This window comes from Trachypithecus francoisi, unplaced genomic scaffold (genome assembly GCF_009764315.1).
Source record: "Trachypithecus francoisi isolate TF-2019V2 unplaced genomic scaffold, Tfra_2.0 Lachesis_group19, whole genome shotgun sequence".
In the NCBI taxonomy this organism is placed as follows: domain Eukaryota; kingdom Metazoa; phylum Chordata; class Mammalia; order Primates; family Cercopithecidae; genus Trachypithecus; species Trachypithecus francoisi.
Window position 1 is genome coordinate 13,027,321 of NW_022681464.1, and position 17,462 is coordinate 13,044,782.

The 17,462-nt window shown below is 35.3% G+C and overlaps 1 protein-coding gene across 1 annotated transcript in view; it reads left to right on the forward strand.

Annotated features, from left to right (window-relative positions):
- Positions 1 to 14,724, forward strand: part of RIT2 (Ras like without CAAX 2) — a 399,132-nt gene extending 384,408 nt beyond the window's left edge. The window contains exon 5 of the mRNA XM_033177879.1: positions 14,231 to 14,724. Within this exon, the coding sequence (XP_033033770.1) occupies positions 14,231 to 14,458 (228 nt within the window). The 3' untranslated portion in view covers positions 14,459 to 14,724. The remainder of the gene's footprint in view (positions 1 to 14,230) is intronic.
- Positions 14,725 to 17,462: the final 2,738 nt, after the last annotated feature.

A 17,462-nucleotide genomic window follows, 5' to 3' on the forward strand; every position in this document is an offset into this window, starting at 1 on the left:
GCTAGTCCAGGATGTTGAAATCATTCTTTTGGGATGCTTTTATGTCCTCACTGAGGTGAAATAGGAGGGTGAGCACATCTGCTTAAAATAAGGATGGGGTCAGAGACCTGAGACAAGAAATGAAGGATTTGAAGAACTAAATGAGAAAAGGAAAGGGAACTGGCTGATAATAAGTAGAACGATTGACAAGAGCACTGATGACTCTGCTAAGATTGAAATATAAATGTAGAGTGGTACCAATAAGCACAGGCACCTACATTTTCAAAAAATATCTGGCTCTCTGTGTGTAAGGCCAGAAAATGTAGAATGTTGGTTCAGTTTTGTTTTCTGTGGATACTAGGGTTAGAACTTTTGTAAAATTTATTTTGTTCTAGTTCATCCTTCTTTTCATGGCATGCGTTACCCAAATATAATCCAAAAAGATATACAAGTTGATTGTGAGCTTGAAGGAGCCCAGGACACCTCTGTGGAGGCTTGAGCTTTCCTCTAGGCTTCATCAAAGTCATTTGCTACTGTGGTCCCTAGATTTCATTCAAGAAGGCATGAAGACCCGGTCTTCTTATTTTTCTGTCCAGTGATTCTGCAGGGTCATATTCTAACCTGACAACATACGTAATCAAGCATTTTGACACTTTAAGTGAATTGCATACACATGTTAATGAAAATAAGTTAAAACCTTAAGTAATTCAAGTGAGATTTTAGCTTCCAATTCTTTAGTTAATTCATGGAGAGTTTCTTCTATAGTAATTGGTTGGTTCCTCTTTGGTCAGCTTCCTATCCATTTATTCAGTCTCCATTCAGTGAAGAGATAGGAAAGGTGTTTATTGAACATGGTTCACTTGTAAAGCATTGAGGTGTTGCTGGCAATATAATATATCTTGCCTTCTTGGTCTTATATTCTGCAGAAGATCCAGACATTGTAGAGTTATGCAATTTATTATTTAATTATAATTGTTTTATGTGTTACAAGTATAATACATAAGTTTTTTTCTTCTATTTTTACCTAATACAAATTTGTTAATGTAATAGATTAAATAATAAAATTCTTTGGTCTTTAAAGAGTACATTTTTAGGCCATGTTAAAATGGAAAATTTAGTTATTCATAATAACCAATCCCCTGAAGGTTCAGAAGAACCATTGATTTAATATACGTCAAATACATACATTTATTTATTAGTGCAAACGTGAAGATATCCTTAAGCGTGCACATACATGTATGTATATTTACACGTGCATAGTCTTGCATTTATATATATTGCACATGACTCCCAAGTTTATTGATTTGTATTTTTAGCAAGGTATTTTTAAAAGCAAAGTCTTTAGGAGAAAAATTTAAAAAAGAAGGCAGATATTGCTGTTAGCAAAATATTTAGCATCAACCTTCTCTTTTTTCCCTTCATGGCAGCTACTGGCTGCCATGGCAACCTTTCTGCCCTGCACACCAGAGCTTCTGGGATGAAAAGCACAAGGCCTTTGAGACTTCAAATGTCTCCTGTACAAAGCAGTCTAAAACCCTTTACCCTAGAGCCATTACCATCCCGTTTCTCAGAACGACTGGCTACACCATTTAATTTATTATGTCCTGCTTTTCTTTCCATTCAATCAATATCTCTCCAGAACAGCAAGAGAGAGAAAACCTATTACATTTCCGGAGTAGGCACTCAAGAAATAGGCTTTTTAAAAATTACTTATTTGATGGGTTCCTAATATATTTCATACAGATCTGAATAAATTATACATCTAAACTCACTAATTTCCTCTGATTGTGCTCTTATTCACTTCTTCTCCCTTGTGCTCTGGTCTAAACCATATTAACTACTGATGATCCCACAAAAGCACCATGATCACTTTTGCCTTAGGCCTTTCTTAGTCCCTTTACCAAGACTCCTTCCTGTTCCCTCAACATCCCACCTCCCCTCACCAACCTAAATAATTACTACTTGCCATTCAGGTCTAAGATTAAGGCTCCCTGTCTCAGGAAGCTGAGAACCACTAAGACAGAGCTGGGCACTACTTGTAAATGCCACCACAGTGCTGTACCCTGTGCTGGCCACTGTCATTGATCTGAGATTTCTTTTTAATTTATCTATCTGTCTCAATCGACAACCAACTCCTCTGTTTATTGTAGCCTCAGCTGTATTCCCATGGCCTGGGTTCCAGTGATGTCATCCACAAATAATGAGCCCTCTTAAGTGCCAGTCACTTTGCTGGAGATCACGTACAGAGGTGAACAAAGCAGACACATTTTCAGCAATAACTAAGCTTACTTTATACTGGTGGGTGATGAAAAATACATATAGGCAAATTAGTGAGATCATCTCACTAATTACTAATGATAGTAATTAAGTGCCCTTCCTATCAATAAAATAAGAGTAATGGGATAGCATTAGTGGGGATGTGTGAGAATGCTTTTGAGAGGACGGTTAGGCAAGGTGTCTCAGTGGAGGTGATATTTCAGCTGGGACTTGAAGAAGAGAGTCAGGAGGAGACCTCTAGGGGAGCACATTTCAGGCAGAGGAAACAACACCTGTAAATACCTGAAGGCAAGAATATTTTGTACTGGGCATGTATCGAATATGATGGGATATAATCAATGAGGGAGAGTGGTATGAATCGGGCTTAGGGAAACAGACAGAGATAACATCATGTAGATTTTATAGGTCATGGTGAGAAGTAGAAAAAATTATAAACAGGGCTAAAATGTGGTCTGAAAAAAGTTAAAATTTCCTGTCTTCTTTTCAGACAGTGAACAGACAAACCAAAAATAATATTTATTGGGAGTACACAGTATACTAGAAACTATGTAAGTGCCTTTCATGTAATAGCTCGTTAAATCCTATTACCAATTCTATGAAGTAGAATTTTATGAGGAAATTAAACCACAGTCTAAGCAACTCCCTGAGAATTTATGGCTAAAATGTGGTATAGCCAGGATTTGGATCCTGGTAATCTGATTCCAGAACCTACCCACTGTAGCACAATTGTAGGCATTTGCTGAAGCCCACAATATAGCAAAAATACAGTCAAGGGCAATATCTTGGCCTCTGAAATTTCAATTTTATGAACTCATTATAATCGACTCTGTGGTCTCCAGTGACTGTTTATTTGGTGTCATTTTCATCATCATCCAAATTAAATATTTAATGAGCACCCACCACTGCAAAGTATGTGGCTTGCTTATTGTGTAGCACAATGAGGATTAAAATAAGACAAAATATTTTTGTCCAGCTGCCTTGCAGTTTGGTTGGCGAGATAAAACAACTAAGGCCTATGAACTTCCCTCAAGGAAGATAAGCTGCACAGCAAAGCAGAGGCCACCAAGGTCACCATCGACTGACTGCACTGGTCTGGAAAGCCTTGAGTAGGTCAGGAAGAAGTGAGAGAGAAGAAAAATGAAAGACTTTCCAGACGGGGCGAAAAAAGCCATATGTAAAGACATAAAAATATGTGTTGAGGAATGATGGGCTCTATGGTGTAAAATGTACTCCACATTCTAAAGAGACCTACAGACAAGCACACAACCAAACTGCCTCTGTTGACTCCTACCCTTGCATTTCCACAGTCCACACACCTTCCCAGTCTAAGAACCCAGGTGGAAATCTGAGTTTTTGATACCAAGACCAGGAGTTCTTTTCCTTCTCCCTGCCACAAAGAAGGGAAGGAGGATTCTTGCCCTCCTCATTTACAGTACAAGAGAAGGAGACTCCAACATAATCCCTCCTAAAAGAGGGATGTGCTAAGAAGTTACAGACATCTCCTCACCAGTTGAGTTTTTTGCTTAGTTTGCAGACTTGCTCACCCATCTAAAAAAGATAATTGGGATAAAACAGCAGAGCAGATAGAGTACACTTGGAAGGAACACCCTGTAAGCATACTCTGAGCTGTCAAGAATGGTTTTCTATGTTTCAGTGACTGCAGCTAAGGGTGGGACATCTTGCCAGTGCTTTGCTTTGTTTTGCTTTTCCCGGAAGGAGTTTGTGATGACATCTAAGCACTTACCTTTAAACGGAAGATGATCTTTTTTAAAAAAGTAACTCTCATATTAAATAAGTGAATAAATCAAGTTTAATAAATCAAAAGCACTTTCACTACAACTGGCCAAAACTGGCAAGGCCATTAATATCATTAAAACTGATCTAAATCAATTATACACAAACTAAAATAGAAAAATTCAAGTTCAGGCCACCTTTCCTTCAAGTTAGCAAATAAGATGTGTTTCCCAGGAAATTTTGATTCCTGCTACTTTGACAATGTGGGCTGCATAATGAAAATTAATAGCTCCATGGGAAATAATGGAGTGAAATATTTACAAGAAGATATTAAAAATATAAAATAAATCCCAAAAAGTTTGCTGTATGCACTAAGCGTTTTAACAGCACCCAGTAGGCATAACCACTAAGATTTTTGCTTGTAAAGCTTCTGTTGGAGGAGCCAGATCCATCTTTCTGCCAGTCTCCCTCATTCAAGGTTAGAAATCATAGCAAAGCAGTGTCAGAGTTTCCTTTTGTGTTGCTAAGAATTATATCGCTGATTAGGCAACCACCATTACTCTGGCTACCTTTACAATAATTTAATTTATTGTATTTTATTTTTACCGAGCTCGGGTAAAAGATAAAAATATGCAGAGAGCTAGAAAGCTCCTGAAGTCAGCGTATTGTTGGGACTGAAAGTCTAATTGGCCAGGATGCTTGCCGCTTCCCACTAGCAGCTGGGCTGGACTAGAACAGGCTCTGCCTGCCTTTTTGCCCCAGTGGTCTCATCAACCCCCCATGCAGCTGTGGCTGTGTTCTAGTGCCTCCTCTGGCAGATGAGAAATGGCATTTCAGGGAGTGCCTGGCATATTACACGGTGATCTTCTTTGGTGAAAAAGGTCATATATATTAAAAAGATGGCACCCCTGGGTTATTGAAATTTTCTATTACTTGTATGAGACATTTTTCTTTATTCTTTCTTTTCTGCCATTGCTTTCTAAGGCCTCCAGGTGGCACATTAAATCACAAACTTTCCTTCTTTGCAATTGAGGGGCACTGTGGTATAATGATATCTGTATCAATTGCTTCTTACCCCTAAAATAATCTCTCTGCAACATTCGTTCCCCACCCCCCACATGTTTCTATATTTATTTAAAATTTAACTTTTCATGTAAGTGCAATATAAAATATTGTGTGCCATTTGTTTATTATTTAAGAATTATCTTAAGTTGTAAAACCTCACATCAGATCAACTAAATATGTATAGAATCTCAGCACAGGGAACTGGAAAGGTTTTCCCATGAGAGACAGCAAGAAAGAAGGGAAGCGGTGCTTAATGGAAGATAGTAGAACTTGATGGATATTTTACTTAATTAGATGTGTGACCTTGAACCATTTCTTAACCACTGCTTAACCTTTCTGAGCCTGAAACTCCTCATTTGCAAAATAAGAAAATTTAAGTCCTTTCTACCATTGTGCTTCTTTCTTAGGAGTTACTATATCAAGTAGATGAATATTGATGAATATTCAATATTTAATTTTACTTAAAATTTAATTTCACTTAAAATTCAGATAGACAAGATATCTTATGCTAAAAGAATATGTTAATTACCTTAGTTTTCAATTCTAATATGGAAGCTGTTACTTCTCGTAATACATTCTAGTTCCAAACCAGTCAGACCACCACTCGTGGATTGTTGTGGTCCTAAAAATTACTCCCTATGATGCTGTTGCAATATGGCCTTCAAATGGACCTTCAAAACGACCATAATAGAAAGAATAAAACCCAGAAATATATAAAAATTAATATTTTGGGGCTTGTTTTTTTGACATGTTTGAACTCAAATTCTTGCATTAAATTTATGGCATATAAATTTCAAGGTGAAAGATAGGTATGACAAATGGATGGTTTGTCAGTATTAGTGTGACATGAAATTTTCTTAAAACATGAAAATGTATTTTCTTGAAACATAAAACTTTATTGTTAAAGTATGCTTTCACTTTTGGTATTTTTCTTAAGACATAAAAACTTTAGGTCACTGATCTAATAATAATTTTTAAGGAAATATAGAAAAGATTAAATGTTTTACTAAGTTTAATTTCCATTTAGATATTATAGCAAATGTGAAAATTCATGTTATTCTTCCATTAGATAACACAGAATTAATATTTTGATAATAAATCTAAGATCATATGCAACTACATTTTATGCTTTGAATTAGTGGTCCATGATTCCTACGTTACATATCAAAGTAATGAGTAGGCACAGTTTAAATATACTTCAGCCTCCTACAAAAAATAAAATATTCAGTTATATCATTTATTAAAGGTGCTGTTTTGCTGTATATCATTCCAACAAGAACATTTGCATGGGATTTGTTTACTAATTTTATTTCTAGTCAAGCTTGATTATCACATGGGATTTTAACTGAATTTTGAAGTCCCTAATGATTTATTTGTGATGCTTACATTTTAACCATTAGGACATATTTTATAAATGTAAGTGTGTGTTTGTATAAAATATGCATATGTATATCTATATATGTACTATATATATACAACTAAACATATCTTTTTCAAATGCTTAAAAAATTTATGGATTTAGCTAAAGACTTAACTTCAATCCTTCTCTACTTCTACTCTTCTTAAAGAAAAATTACCTTTCTATGTTGATGGAAATAACTACTATACATCTTGGTCAAAAATAATCCAAAATGATAACTCAATGTCAGGGTGCCATTGAGAGCATCTTCATTTCTCCACTGATTTGGAATGATATCCTAATAATAGAAAAGCTTTCATACATATGTTGATCTTTTTCCAGGTTCTCTATTGCATTGTAATAAGATTATTTGTCTAACCCTTAACTAATGCCCCACTGCCTGAACCATTATAGGTTTACAGATGGCCTTAATCAGGTGAGACCAACATTATTGTTACTATTCTTCTTCCTACCTCCTTCTTATTAGAATTCAAATATTTCTTCTCTATTTGTGCCTTTATTCTTCTCTATGAATTTTAGTATCATTGTATGACATCCTATGATTCAAAAGTTTTCAGGGTTTTAATGTATTTTCATTGAAATTATACACTAATTTGAAATGATTAGATTGCGATAAAAATCCAAATTAATATGATAAATAAAAGTTTTCTTAATGTATTTGTTAGCATAACCTAACCAGACCCAACTCATTTTTGTGACAAAGCATGATTTGATGTGATTTGAGTTGATTTGAAGATCTTACATATCCTTTTTGCTGTGAATGCTGCAATATTTAGCTACAGAAATATTACTAGAGTACAAAATTATTCTCCAATTCAAAGGGAGTGCTGCATGTTTTACAATGCATTTATTTAATTGAGTGTTTAATTGCAATTTCATATAAAGCAGACAAATTATAAGTATGGAGCTTTATAAATTAGAACAACATGAACTCACCTAAAATCACCATATTGGTTAATAATGGAAGATTATTAAAGGCGGCCAGAAAACTTTCTTGTATCTCCTTCCAAAGGAAACACTATACTGACTCCTAACACTAAACGATAGTTTTTGTTTTTAAACTCTCGAAAAATGTAATTGTGTAACGTGTTAATGTAACAACAGAGAGAACTGGATGTGGGGTAAACGGGAATTATATGTTGCCATAGTCTGTAAATAGAAAACTATACTAAAATTAAAAACTTACTAACAATGTTTCTTAGGTCTGATTTCTTTCACTCAGCATTGTTATGTTTGTAAGATTTATCTAAGTTGTATACAATACTATGTCATTTATTTACATTTAACAGCATCACATTGTATTAATATATAGCAAATTATTTATCAAATCTCCCGGTAATAAGGTTTGTGTTGCTCTCAGTGTTTTTGTTTGCTTGCTTTTGCTATTGTGAATAATGTTACAGTAAACAATTTGCATATCTTTGTTGCCTACATCTACACATATTCATTGAAGAAGGCTTCTGGTCATAGAGACTAAATTGTAGGAAAGGTTTTAATCACAAGTGTAATTTTTTGTGTAATGTTTAGGACAATATAGAATTTCTATTTTTTTTGTATTTAAGCTTCTGAAAATTATATTTTGGTAGCAATTACTCCTTCACCGAATATTTCTGATATACTGGGACAAACATCATGTTCACATGTTATCTTTTTTATGTTTGTAGTATCTGAAGTGATATATGCTATTTCATTCTTAATATTGTTTATTTATGACTTATTTTTCTTTATCACTCTTAATCTGTCTTGCCTGGGCTTTATAAATTTTGACATCTTTATAAAAAGAATTCATGTTGGATTTCGTCTTCTCTATTGCATAATTGTTTTTTTTAATTATTTCTATGTTTATCATTTCTTTGATTTTGCTTTCTTTAAATTAATTTGCTGAGCTTTCTGGTTACTTTTTGTAGTTGATATTTTGATCATTAAACTTGAGTGTTTATGCTTTTTAAAAACATGCTTGTAATGCTATAAGCATCACTGTGAATAAAGCTATAGATAGTCCTCTAGGTTTTGATACAGTACATTTTCACTAGCGTTTAGTTTCAAATATTTTGAAAATGTTCGTGTAATTTCTTTTTTGACCTATTGACTATTTACATATATACTTTTTCTCAAATATTTGGGAATTTAGTGGAGTTTTTTTTTTAATTCTAGATCATTTTCATTTATTTTGGACTATATTGTAATTTTTATTCTTTGCAATGTTTTGAGATTCACTTTAGGATAAAGTCAATTTTTATAAATGTTCCAAGTTAACTTGAAGAGAATGTGACTTTTTCATTTGTTAGCTATAGCATGTTGTATATGTCAATTGGATCAGTTGAGTTTGTTTTGTTCAAGTCTCCTATATCCTTACTGAATATTTGCCTATTAATTTTGTCTTTATTTCTTATTTTTATTTCAATAGGTTTTGAGGGAACAGTAGGTATTTGGTTGCATGAATAAGTTTTATCATGTTGATTTCTGAGATTTTGGTGCATTCATCACCCGAGCAGTGTACACTGGACACAATGTGTAGCCGTTTATCCCCCTACCTCCCTTTCCCCTGAGTCCCCAAAGTCCATTGTATCATTCTTATGCCTTTGCATTATCATAGTGCATTAGCTGCCACTTATGAGTGAGAATTACAATATTTGGTTTTCCATTCCTGAGTTACTTCACTTAGAATAATGGTCTCCAATTCCATCCAGGTTGCTGCAAATGCCATTATTTTGTCCCTTTTTATGGCTGAGTAGTATTCCATGGTGTGTGTGTGTGTGTGTGTGTGTGTGTGTGTGTATTTATCCACTTGTTATTTGGCCTGGTTTCGTGTTTTTGCAATTGTGAATTGTGCTGCTATAAATATGCATGTGCAAGTATCTTCTTTGTATAATGACTTACTTTCCTCTGGATAGATACCCAGTAGTGGCATTGCTAGATCTACTGGTAGTTCTACTTTTAGTTCTTTATGGAAACTCCACACTGTTTTACATCGTGTTTGTACTAGTTTAAATTCCCACCAGCAGTGTAAAAGTGTTCCTTTTTCACCACATCCATGCTAGCATCTATTATTATTGTTTGATTTTCTGATAATGACCATTCTTGCAGGAGTAAGGTGATATTGCATCTGGTTTTGATTTGCATTTCCCTGATCATTATTGATGTTGAGTATTTTTTGATATTTTTGTTGGCCATTTGTATGTCTTCTTTTGAGAATTGTCTATTCATTTCCTTAGCCCACTGTTTGATGGGATTGTTTGTTTTTTTCTTGCTGATTTCTTTGAGTTTCTTGTAGATTCTGGATATTAGTCTTTTGTCAAATGGATAGATTGTGGAGATTTTCTTCCACTCTGTGGGTTTTCTTCCACTCTGTGGGATTGCAGAGCTTTTCTCCCACTCTGTGGATTGTTCATTTACTCTGCTGATTGTTTCTTTTCATATGCAGAAACTTTTTAGTTTAATTAAGTCCCAAGTATTTATCTGTTTTTGTTGCATTTACTTTTGGGTTCTTGCTCATGAAGTCTTTCCCTATGCCAATGTCTAGAAGGATTTTTCCAGTGTTATCTTCTATTATTTCTATATTTTCAGGTCTTAGATTTAAGGCCTTGATCCACCTTGAGTTGATTTTTTTATAAGGTGAGAGATGAGGATGCAGTTTCATTCTTCTGCACATGGCTTGCCCACTATCCTAACACCATTTGTTGAATAGGGTGTCCTTTCCCCACTTTTTATGTTTTTGTTTGCTTTGTCAAAGATCACTTGGCTGTTAGTATTTGGCTTTATTTCTGGGTTCTCTATTCTTTTTTTTTTTTTTTTTTTGAGATGGAGTCTCACTCTGCTGCCCAGGCAAGAGTGCAGTGGCACGATCTCGACTCACTGCAAGCTCTGCCTCCTGGGCTTACGCCATTCTCCTGCCTCAGTCTCCTGAGTAGCTGGGACTACAGGCGCCCGCCACCAAGCTCAGCTAATATTTTGTATTTTTAGTAGAGATAGGGTTTTACCGTGTTAGCCAGGATGGTCTTGATCTCCTGACTTTGTGATCCACCTGCCTTGGCCTCCCAAAGTTCTGGGATTACAGGCATGAGCCACCGTGCCTGGCCTCTGGGTTCTCTATTCTATTCCATTTATCTATATGCCTATATACCAGTACCATGCTGTTTTGGTGACTATGGCCTTATAGTATAGTTTGAAGTCAGGTAATGTGATTCCTCCAGATTTCTTCTTTATGCGTAGTCTTTCTTTGGCTATGTGCTCTTCTTTTTGCTTTCATATGAATTTTAGGATTTTTTTTTTTTTTTTTTTTTTTTAGTTCTGTGAAGAATGACAATAGTATTTTGATGGAAATTGCATTTTTAGATTGCTTTTGGCAGTATGGTCATTTTCACAGTATTGATTCTACCCATCCACGAGCACAGGATGTGTTTTCATTTGTTTCTGTCATCTATGATTTCTTTCAACAGTGTTTTGTAGTTTTCCTTGTAGAGGTTTTTCACCTCCTTGGTTAGGTATATTCTTAAGTATTTTATTTATTTATTTAGCAGCTATTGTAAAACAGGTTATTGGTTTCATTCTCAGCTTGGTCACTGTTGGTGTATAGCAGAGCTACTGATCTGTGTATATAAATTTTGTATCCTGAAATTTGCTGAATTCATTTATCTAGGAGCTTTTTGGATAAGTCTTTAGGGTTTTCTAGGTATACAATTATATCATTAGCAAACTGCAACATTTTTACTTCCTCTTCACCAATCTGGATGTCCTTTATTTCTTTCTCTTGTATGATTGTTCTGGCTAGGACTTCCAGTACTATGTTGAATAGAAGGGATGAGAGTGGGCATCCTTGTCATGGTTGTGTTCTCAAGGGGAAAGCTTTCAACTTTTCCCCATTCAGTACTACATTGGCTGTGAGTTTGTAATAGATAGCTTTTATTACAGTAAGGCAGGTCCCTTCTATGCCGATTTTTCTGAGGGTTTTAACCACAAAGGGATGCTGGATTTTGTCAACCTTTTTTTCTGCATCTATTGAGATGATCATGTCATTTTTGTTTTAAATTCTGTTTATGTTGTGTATCATATTTATTGACTTGCATATGTTAAACCATCCCTGGTATGAAACCCACTTGATTGTGGTGGATTTTCTTTTTGATATGCTGTTGGATTCTGTTAGCTAGTATTTTGTTACGGATTTTTGCATCTGTATTCATCAGGAATATTGGTCTGTAGTTTTCTTTTTTTGTTACGTCCTTTCCTGGATTTGGTATTAGAGTGATACTGGCTTCATAGAATGATTTATGCGGAGAGGATTCTCTCTTTATTTTGTGAAGTAGTGTCAATAGGATTGTTACCAGTTCTTTCAGCTGCTGAGAGAGACACATGAAAATATCCCACTAAACTTTTGGATTTTATTTTGTCAACTGTTAAAATTTAAACTGAGACTATATTTTTAGTACATAATAATTAATTAGTATAATATCTTCCTTTATTATTATATTTCCCTTTTGCTCAAATAATGCTCTATTTTTACTTACTGTCTACTTTGTCTGATATTTAAACTATAGCAGCTTTTTTCATGTGTAAATTTCCATTCAAATTTCACTTTCCACATCTTTACATATAATGTACTGCAACTGCAAGTGATTTTTGTAAAATCTGGTTGGACAGCCTTTGTCTTTTAAAGTTGGAGACTGCAATGCATCTATATTAACTGTGATCAATTGAATTATTCTTTTGAAATTCTGTGTTTTCTCTCCATTCTGGCCACGCTTCAATGTGAGTTGAGCATATGTCCTGCCTCATTGACTTTACGTTTCTCCATGTGTCATCTGGCCCCTGGGATATAGGTAAAATAATTTCTGCCTCCTGTGCCTCTTCTCTATAGTACTGGAATATCATTTCCAAGATAAGAGGGTCTCTCTTAGCCTGAGTCCCAAAATAAGAGGACAAGAGGAATACACCAGAACCCACCTGACAGCCTGGAGCAGAGCTGCCAAAAATCTACTCCTTGGCTGCTAAAAAGCAGTGTAGCAACAAAACAAAACAAAACAAAAAATATTTTACAAGTCACAGAGGCATTTAGGCTGTATTAATATGAGTGTAACCTAATGAAAGCCAATAAATATAGAAAATAATTCCAGAACTGTTGTGTTGCTATAAAAAACATAAAATATGCATCATTAGCTTCTGGGTGGGGAAACTTCTTACAAGTGACTGAAAAATAAATGGTAACCCACATTATACAGTGTCATACCATTTGGTAAGATTATCACTTGTGACAACTTGAAAATCAGGGAAGTTATTTAATAAACAACTTTGCCTAATTGCTGGCAATTCAGAATGTTATTAACTTTAGTTTATTGTTTTCACTGCATTTCTTAAATTATTTTAAGACAGAAATGAGCTAAAAAAATTGGTATGTTTACCAGCAGGAATGAAAAAAACCTTAAAAAGAGAGAGAATCCAGACATGTTTTATCTCATAGGGTTAAAATGTGACAAATTACTCATCTCTGTTTAACAGCCAGTAGTGAGATCAATCTATGACAAACTAGAGTGAAGAACCTGTCTTTGGGATCAGATAAACTTGATAGATTTTTACACCCCAGCTCAGCCACTTACTAACCATATGATGTGTTGTAACAGTTTAAAAAGTTGGTTTCTGCCCTGATTGCAACAATTGCAAAATGTCAACAACTTAAAATAATAAAATTGTGTTTTTTTTTTCTTAGTTATACCACACATCCAAAATGGGTGAGCTAGGAGGTCTATTTATTATTCAGAGTCCTGGTAACTCAGGATTCCGGACTGATAACCTGGTAGGGCTTCATGGGAGCACTAAATTTTGAGTAGGAATGTTAGTACCAGCTACAGGAACATAGAATCCACTGTGCTAATATATGTGTATAATTTATCTTTATATTTTACTTAATATTTATTCAACCTTGGGTAATTTTGTTAATCATTCTTTAAACTCTTCCAATACTTTTAACGGTGATGCAGGCACCAGAAGTTGTAGTAGATACTAAAGGAATGATAAGTGAGACAGACATGGTCCCTGGCCTCAGTCAGTTTATGATCTCTAGAGATCCATTACAACAGCATGAACCACAGTATGGATAAGTGCCACCAAAACTTATGGAGAGTCAAACATGCTCCGGAATATTTGGCTAGAGAGAGGCTTATTTACCCGTAATGGTGGTGTTTGTTTTTCATTTTCTTTTGATAGATTATTATTTTGTTTAATTTTGTGACAGCTCCATCTCTTCAACTTCTTATTCTTAAGTGAAAGCTCTGGACTATAATAACAACTAACATTTATAGAGCTTTAAACATGTGCCCAGCATGTGCCTCTTCTAGATGATTTCACCTAACCCTAACAAAGAGGTTTTGAGGTAGATATTAATATCTTACACTGAGGAAATCGGGGCGGGGGGGGATGTCAAAAAATTTACCCAAGTTTGCAAAGTTGAAATGTAGTTGAGCTGGTACTTGAAACAAAGCAGATTTAATATAAAGCTATTCTTTGACCACTTTGCTATGTTGCTTTTTTGAATTCCAGAGAGCTGATTTCTAGTTCAATTTTTAAATCAGTCATCCTTTCAAGGATTCTAACTTCTCATTTGTCCTTCAAATTCTAAAATTCTAGGATTCTCTCTTAAAACAAATTCTCACATTGCTATATATTTTAAATGTAACTGGAGTCCACAGCTCTGGTAGAGAACATATTTTTAATTGAAGAGTCTTTTTCTTTCTGTCTTTTAAATATTATTTGTTTTTTCCTTAGGTTTCTACAGAAGAAGGCTTGAGTCTGGCCCAAGAATATAATTGTGGTTTTTTTGAGACCTCTGCAGCCCTCAGATTCTGTATTGATGATGCTTTTCATGGCTTAGTGAGGGAAATTCGCAAGAAGGAGTCCATGCCATCCTTGATGGAAAAGAAACTGAAGAGAAAAGACAGCCTGTGGAAGAAGCTAAAAGGCTCTTTGAAGAAGAAGAGAGAAAATATGACATGATATCTCTGCTTTTGAGTTCCTCACTCTCTCTGAATTTTATTAGTTGGACAATTCCATATGTAGCATTCTGCTTCAATATTCTCTGTGTGTGTGTCTCTTTCTCTTTAAATATCTGCCTGTAGGTAAAAGCAAGATCTGCATAACTGTACCTCTTGAGATAGTTTTGTTTTGCCTTTAACAGTTGGATGGATTTTGTCAATCAGCTGGATATGCTGTTTAGTTTTTACAATATATTACTAAATAAAATTGACATTCCAATTGCCTCATTTCCCTTTAAAGAGTCTAGCTTCATTTGGTATGCTGTCTGGTTATAAAGGAAATATGCAAAATTGCAGCCAGAATGATAAAAGGCTCAGGGGATCTGCCTTTGCCTGATAACACTCTGGTTGTTTGCATTTCAGGAATCTCAGTAAATAATGAAGAAGCTCAGGATATAATTCAGTGCAGAAATCTGCAGCCTGGTCTTTTCTTATTGTAGAAGTCATGGTGCTTCTTCTTGAATGCTCCAGAGATAAACCTTACAGGAATTATTAATAATAGGAACTGGTTTGGGGTCATTGGAGAGCTGAAATAAAATATCTACATATTTACAGTGCTCTGCCCAGTTAAGTTGTGGCAAAATTATCACAGTGAAGGCACTGGGCTGTGGCAAAAGGATGTTGTCTCTGTAGTGGGAAGACAGAACCTACTATGAATTTGGTGGTTCATAAGCTCATTAAAAGATGCTTTCCTCCCCCCATTGAGAAGTCCTTCTTAGGGTTGCTTCACCTGCATCAGGACCATTTGTACGGTATGAGACTTGAGGGCTCCAGAGACCCTATGAGCTCCCTATATTGCCAAAATCTCCTCTCTTCCCTTACATGAAATGCTACCAGAGGCTTTTCTCTTGTTTGTTTTACAATGACTCATCATATAAAATGAAATTGCCCATTCACTCATTTTTTCTTATAGTGTGAATGGGTTTATTAAATTCAAGCTCAGAAAATATACCACCAGAGAGCACAGTTCTGAACGTTTAATAGGCAAGTGTGAAGAGGAAAACCATAAAGCTATGCATGCGATGGAATCTATCAAGCCCATCTTCATGGGTTGAGGACTGTTTTGAATCATGAATTAGGGAAAAAGAGAGATGAGGGGCATGGTTATCATTCAATATTCAATCACTTCTTCTTCATTATTCACAATGCCTCTGGTACTTGCTGAACTCTGAGAATTCCGAAATGAATCACTCATACATGGACCCCTGTAGCTTAACATTTACCTATGCGTTGCACTCCACTGAAAGAACAATGAGATTACAAATTCTCAGACAAGAAAAAGACATTTTACATCGTGATACAGATACAGCTAAAAGAGAATTTAGGGGATATCATTTTTTAGATGCTGAACTGGAAATTAGCCTTTCACGATATTGTACTTGCAGGTCTTTTTATTGCTTGAGGCCAAAGCTGTTTCTCAAACCACTTAGACTTCACTTTTTTTCTCTTAGACCCTGGGATCAAGGACATTGTCATGTACTTATCTTTTGCTAGTAACTACTGCCACTTTATCCCTAGGGTTTTACTCAAGCCACATCTTCTAAGGAGTGAGGCACAAACTAACCAGGTTTCCCCCATCTTATATTGCCACTAAAACCAGATCCACTGCACCTGTTAATTGTAAAGGATTCATAATTAGGAGGAAAGCCAAAAAAATAATAATAACAAACATGGAGACAATATGAAGACATTAAGATAGCAAGATTCTTTCTTACAGTCTTAGAACTGGTCATTGTTTTCTCCTTTCTTGGCCTTGGATTGTTTAATCCTTTGCTTTTGTCCCATTAAACGGGCACACTCACCTCCAGTACATTCTTTGCCTTTTGCAGCCCAGGGCCCCAGAACCCTCCAAACCTGGGAAGGCCCTACGAATCCTGCCCTCCATCAGTGACTCTCCTGTTTACCAGAAGATGCAATCTAGGAAATAATACTTGGCACCTATTTTCCAATGATGAGCCTGTATTTTTGAAAACCTGTTGATTGCCCTATACATAAATGATAGTGTTTGGCACATTTTCTAGCACAATCAAATCTTCATACATTTTAACTTTTATCTTTCATTGTCAACTCTTCTGCCTTTGGCTCTAGAGTTCTATAGCTCATTTCTCCTTTCCTCTATCTCTTTCCTTATGCTTCTAGAGTCCTGGAAAATATTTATGTAGCTTAGAAATTGTCAGTGAGGCTTGGACTGGGGAACAGATACAAAGTCCAATCATTTTATTCTATAGTAGAAAGGAGTTCTATAAATTGTAACCCACATGCTAAAAGAATATAAGGTAATTATCACCAGCAGAGACAGGCAGACATTGAGCATTATTTTAAACCAGTCTTTCTTTCAAAAGAATGAACCAAAACAAAGTGTACCATAATAAAACCTAGATATTTATGCCAAGGGCTATTGATATTGATAATTTGTGTAAGAACAAAATATCAAGATCTTGTTTCTAATCATATCCCTGAAAATTTCTTACTAGACTAAGGACATCTAAGTAATTCCAAAAACTCAGAGAACTACAGTGTGCATACGCCTTCATTGCCAAGCAAGTCTCTGAAAGCTTTTGCCCAATATGCATAAATGTTCATTGTAGGCCAATGTGTAGTCACCCCACACAATTTATCAAATAGCAATGAAATGCCTACTAGGTACTAAAAACTTTTCTGCACGTGTGTGTGTGTGTGTGTGTGTGTGTGTATTTGGTGAAAAGGTACTGGGAAATTCTGAATACAATCTCTGCCCCTCAGAAAAGTACCATTTACCTATGTTAGGGTATTTCTTTATTAATTTATCTTATAGACACACATTATTAAATAATTTTTCAGATGAGAGACAAATGGGAGCCTAAGATGTTATATTTTTTGTTCAGGAAGCACTAGTTGAACCTACAAACTTCTGTAGAAAATATCAATGAGGAAAAAACATCGGCAGTTGGGCTGCACATCATTTGTATGATGCTCAGATGCACAAG